This window comes from Pteropus vampyrus, unplaced genomic scaffold (assembly GCF_000151845.1).
Source record: "Pteropus vampyrus isolate Shadow unplaced genomic scaffold, Pvam_2.0 Scaffold59, whole genome shotgun sequence".
NCBI classification, from domain to species: Eukaryota; Metazoa; Chordata; class Mammalia; order Chiroptera; family Pteropodidae; genus Pteropus; species Pteropus vampyrus.
In genome coordinates, this window is record NW_011888840.1 from 2370874 (window position 1) to 2377450 (window position 6577).

The window sequence follows — 6577 nt, forward strand, 5'->3', positions numbered from 1 at the left end:
TATCGGGCAGTGTTTTTATTTGTTCCTCTTGATGTATTTTGTATTTAAGACTAGCTGCTGTGAAAAGGGAGCTGAAAGTAAAGGAAATACACTTACAAGATGCTGCAAGAAGGCGTTTTCTGAAGTTTCAGCAAGATCGACGTGAAATGGAACTAAGAAGACTGGATGATGAAATTGAGAGAAAGGTTTATTATTCTTAGTACTCGTATATTATCTCCACTTATTCTCATTTAAATGTAACGAACACCTTCAAGTTAGATATTACTCCTGGAGTTCACAATGAATGCTAAATAATAGCCCTTTTAATTTTACTTTTTCCTTCAGCTTTTCTCACTTTCTTTTGTATTTCATTAATGGTTAAATATTTTAGAAATGCCAGGAAAATTAGTCAAATTGACTAGTGTCCCTGGTGACTATTTCTCTAATAATAGAAGTATTAATTAACCACTTTGTTAATTGTGAGGTAGGGGAAATACTCTTCTTTAATATAACAGTTTATACATGGCCAGTATAAAAATTTTTCCATTATAAAATAATATGGAGTTAAAAATGGACCTTCTTTACTCTTTCCTTATTTCATCCCAAAAGATAAACTATTTTAAAAAATAGTTATATACGTTTGCGTAGTACCCCATTGTATGAATTGTCATAGTTTATTTAGCCAATCCTTCCCTATTGGACATCTACATTGCTTACCGTGTTTTGCCATACAAAACGGTGCTGGGTTGTACATTCTCAGTACAAATCTTTGGTATTTGCACACATACCTTTGTCGACTAAATCCCAAGGTATGCCAGATCGTCCTCCAAAAAAGAACCCACTTAAGCTGTTTTAAGTGTATAAGAATAGCCATTGCTTTGTCTATTCCTAAGCACACTCACTGTTCAAGTGACAGCTTTGTAATATTTGTTAACTAGTAGGCCTAATTGCCACTATTAGTCTGCCTCTTCAGAGTTTCCTTCCATATTTTCAAATGTTCATCATTTCAAATAGACTTTGAAAATTTTATCACTTTTTCTCTGAATTCCCATCTCCCCTCCATCCTATTGGAGTTTTTATTAAGATTGCATTGACTTTATAGAATAATTTACGGAGTTTCAAAACAACTTTTGGTAAAATCCTAAATATTTTTTAAGTATTTTTAATTCATCTGTATTAGAAATCTATTGTGTCTTTATAGCATGAGATAATACTTTTTTGTTTGAAACCAATTAATTTTAAATTGGTTTTTTAAATTAATGATTTTTAAAATTCTCTCATCTAGTAAATTAGGTTGATAATTTACTCTAACCTCTATTTTAAACCCTTTGAGAGAGTGGAAGGTAATTTTTTGGTCAAAGAATCCTATGAAATCCTTTCAGTGGTGTGATCTGGCCTCTTCCTACCCTTCCAGCCTCCTGTTCTTCCATGCCCCTGTTCTGACAGTGAGCCCTGATGCTGCTGAACTGCAGAAGTTTCTCTACTCACAGTTCAGGCACCAGCAGGAAAGACTGTTTGAGTCCAAAGTGACACATACAGGTGACTGCAGACATCTGTTAGCAGCAAGTAAAGGTGACCTGTGTTTGCTCTGGCACATAGCTGTTTGTGTGCCTGAAAAGGAATAAGTCAAAGAGCTTCTATAATTGATATTCCTAAAAGCATTTGCCATGCCAGACCTCTCCTCCACCTATCAGCATTATTTCTGCTCTTGCTTTATAAACTCAAGTATCCCCCCACCTTCGAGCTAGCTGCTTTCCCAGTAACCTTCTCAATTTGAACTGGCTGCCAGTTCGTTGATTTTTTGGCTCCATGGATACACGTCCCACGATATTGTCATTTTTACTCTTTGTTTCTCCTGTTAAAGGTATTTGATGATGTGTCTTACCTTTACAGTATCTAACACTCTGCCTTACGAATGCAAGTAGTATTGCAGTTATTAAATGTTTACTAAATAAATGAACGGGGTCAGATGTCTGGTGGGTTATAGTTTGTGTTGTTTTGTTTTTCTGAAACACGTTATTTTAACTCCTAAAAAATGGGGACTTTCAGCAGCCAAGTATTTAAGACAGTTCCTAAGATTTCCTATCTAAAGAGTGCCTTATCCAAACCTTCTAGTGTGTAGCAGTGAAAAGCTTACAAGTAATCAGATTTTGCAGAAAGGTGAATTTTAAATTAACCAAATCTAAGCAGGGCAAATACAGGTTAAACATGGAGTTACTACTTGCCAAACCAAGGTTATATAAGTACAGAAGTTTAAACAAAAAGAACACTAAATAAATGTTATATTTAAGAAAATTAACATTCTGTATTTTTATCCACCACAAATTTAAATTGCTCAAGTGTTTCTAACTCATAATATTGGCGAATGTAATATTGTAAGAACTGCCATCTGTTCTGCTAGTCTGGGTAGATGAGCATATGGTAATTGTGCTTTATTTTTTATAAAATTAAGCTTAACTTTAACTCAGATACTATTCCACAGTGAATGTTAATATATTGTCAATTACTCTGGTTTCAAAAACCCCATACCTGTTATTTGAAACACGTTTAGTGGGTTGTTCAGATTACAAGATTACTGAATCTACTAAAAACAAAAATTATTTTGTAAATTTTTTAGGGGTATTCACAGTTTGTTGTTTGGCCACAGGTATACATGAGAGATCAAGAAATTGCTACTACAGTTAAAGACCTAGAAATGAGACATCTGGAACTCGAATCACAAAAAAGACTTTATGAGAAGGTACAAATCAGCTATTTTCATTATAAGACTATTTTCAACATAAGAAAAGTAGGGTTTGTACAAACTCTTTTTAGACTGTATTTATTCATAGTTATTTAATGTTCATTTTATTTGTTTATTTAAGCAAAAAAAAAATAGTGTCACCCAGGATTGTAAGGTAGCCAAAATGTCTGAATGTACACAGTTTGTTGTAATTCTTTAATTCACGTTTCTCTTAAAACTTAGTTTAATCTGAAGCACCAGATGTAAGCCCCAGATTTTGCCTCAGGACCTTCTACCAACTTACTGTGTATTCCTATATCTATGTCATAGTGACTACAAAATTATCCCAATACTTCACAAGGACCTTATAAGGTAAATCAGGCGAGAGTTGTAAAGTACTTTAAATTTGAATTTTCTAGAATCAGCAAGTATCTACTTAGTGGATGTAATTCAGTTTCCAAGACACTAGAAAATTGGGAAAAGCATTTTGTTACTCATTTATTAAATGTCAAAACCATAAGTTTTCACTTCGTTCAACTCTCCTAAAGTAAGATTTTGAGTTTGAAATTAGTGGTAACTGCAAATACCTAACAGGTAACATACATATGATTGTTTGTTATTCATATTAAATAAGATTTAAAACACATAGCATTCATTCATACCTACAATACTTTTTAAATTTCCACTCTGAACTTCTAGAATTGAGCCAGGGATTTAAGCTTTGACTAAGCCTCCTCTGATTTTGATATATGCAATTCATTTGGATTAAGCTTTAGTTTACTTTTTACTGTCTTGTCTTTGGGGGAAGAGGGTGAGGTGATGGCACTAGTAAGTATGATTTCAGAATTCACAGAAAATTTGCAAGAAAAATACTAAGAATTTCCAAATATTTTTTTCAAAATTTCCAAAAATAAAAATTTGCTAAATTTGCATTATCTTTCTCTTTCTATCTATATACATATACACACACACATTTTTCTGAACTGTTTAAGTTGCAGACATGATGCCACTTTGCCCCTAAATACTTCGTTGTATATTTACTAAAACCAAGGAATCCTCATTACATAACCACATTACAGTTATCCAAGTTAACATATCTGTTGCGTGAACCTTATTCATGTATGACCAGTCATCCTGAAAACATCTTTCAGAGCAAAAGAAAATCTCAGATAATCCTTTTTTTCAGTTGTCATGTCTCTTTAGTCTCCTGTAGATTGGAACCATTCCTGAGTCTGTCTTTATATTTTATGATATTAATGTTTTTGCAGCATATAAGCCAGATATTTTGTAGACTGTCCCTCAACATTTGTCTGTTGTTTCCTCCTACTGTGCACTTCTGGCAGGAATGCCACAGAAATGATGCTGTTTCTTTCCATGTATCATATCATTTTTGCTCTTTCGAAGGAAGTATTTATTTAAGCAAACCCATAGTTAGAGAAGACTTACCCTGTTAAATAAAACTAACTTACAAAGTCATGAACTTTTATCTGGTCAGTTAGATACAGTTATGCTGTTACCGCCTTTTTCAAATTCACATTAGTGATTGATTAACACTTCATCTGCCAAATATATCTTACATTAGGTTGATTAAATGTGTCTGTTTCTAAACAACTTATATCCCAGGAAACAAACAATATTGGGATCACCTCTCTTGGAAATATGAGCTCAATGTTTCAAATGTATCTACTTTGAAAACAATTTTTTTTAACAAAGGATTAAAAGTAAGCACAAACAAGCAAATACTGACCTACGATCTAGTATTTTTTGTCTCTCTGTCCCTGTCTTTGTCTCTGTCTCTCACGCACGTGATCCTTCTCCGTGGCGTAGTGCCAGCTTTACAAAGATTGCCGTGAGGATTAAATGAGTTAATAATGTATATTTCTGTGTCAGGAGTCCCCAAGACTACTGTCACGTTCAATGATTTGCTAAAAGGACTTACAGAACTCAGAAAACTGTTAAACTCATGGTTATGGTTTATTACAGTGGAAGGATACAGATTAAACTCAGCAAAGGTTAAAGGCACATAGGATGGAGTCCAGTAGAGACCGCTTGTCCTCTCCCAGTGGAGTCATACAAATAGTTCTTAATTTTGCCAGCGAAGATGTATGACAACACATATAGAGTATTGCCAAGCAGGCAAGCTCACCTGAGCTTGGTGTCCAGGGTTTTACTGGGGGTTGATCCTGTGGGCATGGAACGTGCATGTAGCTGACCTTCGTTTCTTACAGACAGAAGTCATAGTGATATAGTGTGGCCCAGGGCTCCCGCCATAAATCACATTGTTGGCATAAGCAGAAGCTATCAGGCATGGCCCAAGGCCCCAGCTATACAGAGACATGCTTATCAGGCAGGATATTCCAAGGGCTTAGCTAGTCAAGGGCTAATCTTTTCTTTAGAAGGTGCAGGATTTGGTTAACCCAGGCTACTGCGGTAACCCTTTACCGCACAGCGTCTGATGCGTGGCACTGCGTAGTTGTTAGTTTCCCTCCTTCCCCCTTGGCCTAAAATGCTGTCATTTTACAAAATGAATTGATGGCTTCTTTCCCCAGTCTGCTTCTTCAAGCCACCACCCTGGCTTCATCCCTCTACCCTGTTTAGATTTCCGTTGTTTTCCTCCTTAATCTCTACACATACCTTGTTTTACCTCTTTATGGCGTAGCTAAAATTCTATATTCTATTTTTCTTTTTCACTTAATAAAATCCTTTTTTCTAAATGTCTACATGCCTTCCTGGTTGTCATTTGTAATGACTAACGATGAACCGTAAGTTAACCTTTTTTCTCTTCTTGGATGTTTAAGTGGTTTACAATTTTTGGCAGTAAACTCCTTCACACATATATTAGCTCTACATATAACTGAAAACACTTTTATTTTTAACTAGTTATAAAGATAATTAGGCCCCAGTAATAGTTAGAAAAGCAGAAAAAATCCCTCAGGAAATAGCTGCTGGTGCTCACTTCGGCAATAAATAGGACATAACTGCTGGTATCATCAGTAAGGATGAGTGAGATTCTTTGGTACATGCAGTTGGTATTTTTCCTCTTTAACTTAAATCTTCATGGATACTGTTTGCTATCTGCCCCCCAAGCACTATGCCCACTGGCACGCCCCACTCCCTTGCCCCTGCCAACTACTGGTTTACTCTGTCTCTACGGATTTGCCTATTCTGGACATTTCATGTAAATGAAATCATACAACACGTGGCCTTTTGTGACTAGTTTCTTTCATGTAGCATGATGTTTTCAAGGTTCATCCATGTCGTAGCTGGAGTGAGTGCTTTTTTATTTTTTTGGCTGAATAATAAATATTCCATTGTACGCATGGACAATATCCATTCATCAGTTGGTGGATATTTGGGTTGTTTTCATTTTTTGGCTATCATGAGTAGTGCTGCTATGAACGTTCATATGCAGCTTTTTGTTTAGACACATGTTTTCATTTCTCTTAGATATGTACCCAGGAGTATAGACTCCCAATTTCTCTACATTCTCGTGAACAATTTTGATTGTAGCCGTGCTAGTGGGTGTGAAGTGGTTTTGATCTGCATTTCCCTTATGACTAATAATGTCATATATTCATTGGCCATTTTTCTATCTTCTTTGGAGATCATGTGGTTAATGTCTATTCAAAGTGTTTTCCTGAGCCATATTTTCTTGGTTTTTAATATATCATGTAATATTTTGGTAAAAACTAGACATTTTAAATAACATAATATAACAAATCAGATTCTTCTCCTTCCCCAGGGTTTCTTGTTGTTTCTTTGCTTAGTGACTTTTCTGAATTAATTCTGTAAAATCTCTAGTCTTTGTCATTTGTAGCCACTGAAGTCTCTATTCAGGTAGCTTAGTGATTGGACAGAGATTTCCTTAGATGCCTT

At 35.2% G+C, this 6577-nt stretch overlaps 1 protein-coding gene across 1 annotated transcript in view; it reads left to right on the top strand.

Moving 5' to 3' along the window:
* TBC1D31 (TBC1 domain family member 31) overlaps positions 1-6577 on the top strand; it is a 55250-nt gene that overhangs the window by 36982 nt on the left and 11691 nt on the right. The window contains exon 18 of the mRNA XM_011360825.2: positions 2627-2719. Within this exon, the coding sequence (XP_011359127.1) occupies positions 2627-2719 (93 nt within the window). The remainder of the gene's footprint in view (positions 1-2626; positions 2720-6577) is intronic.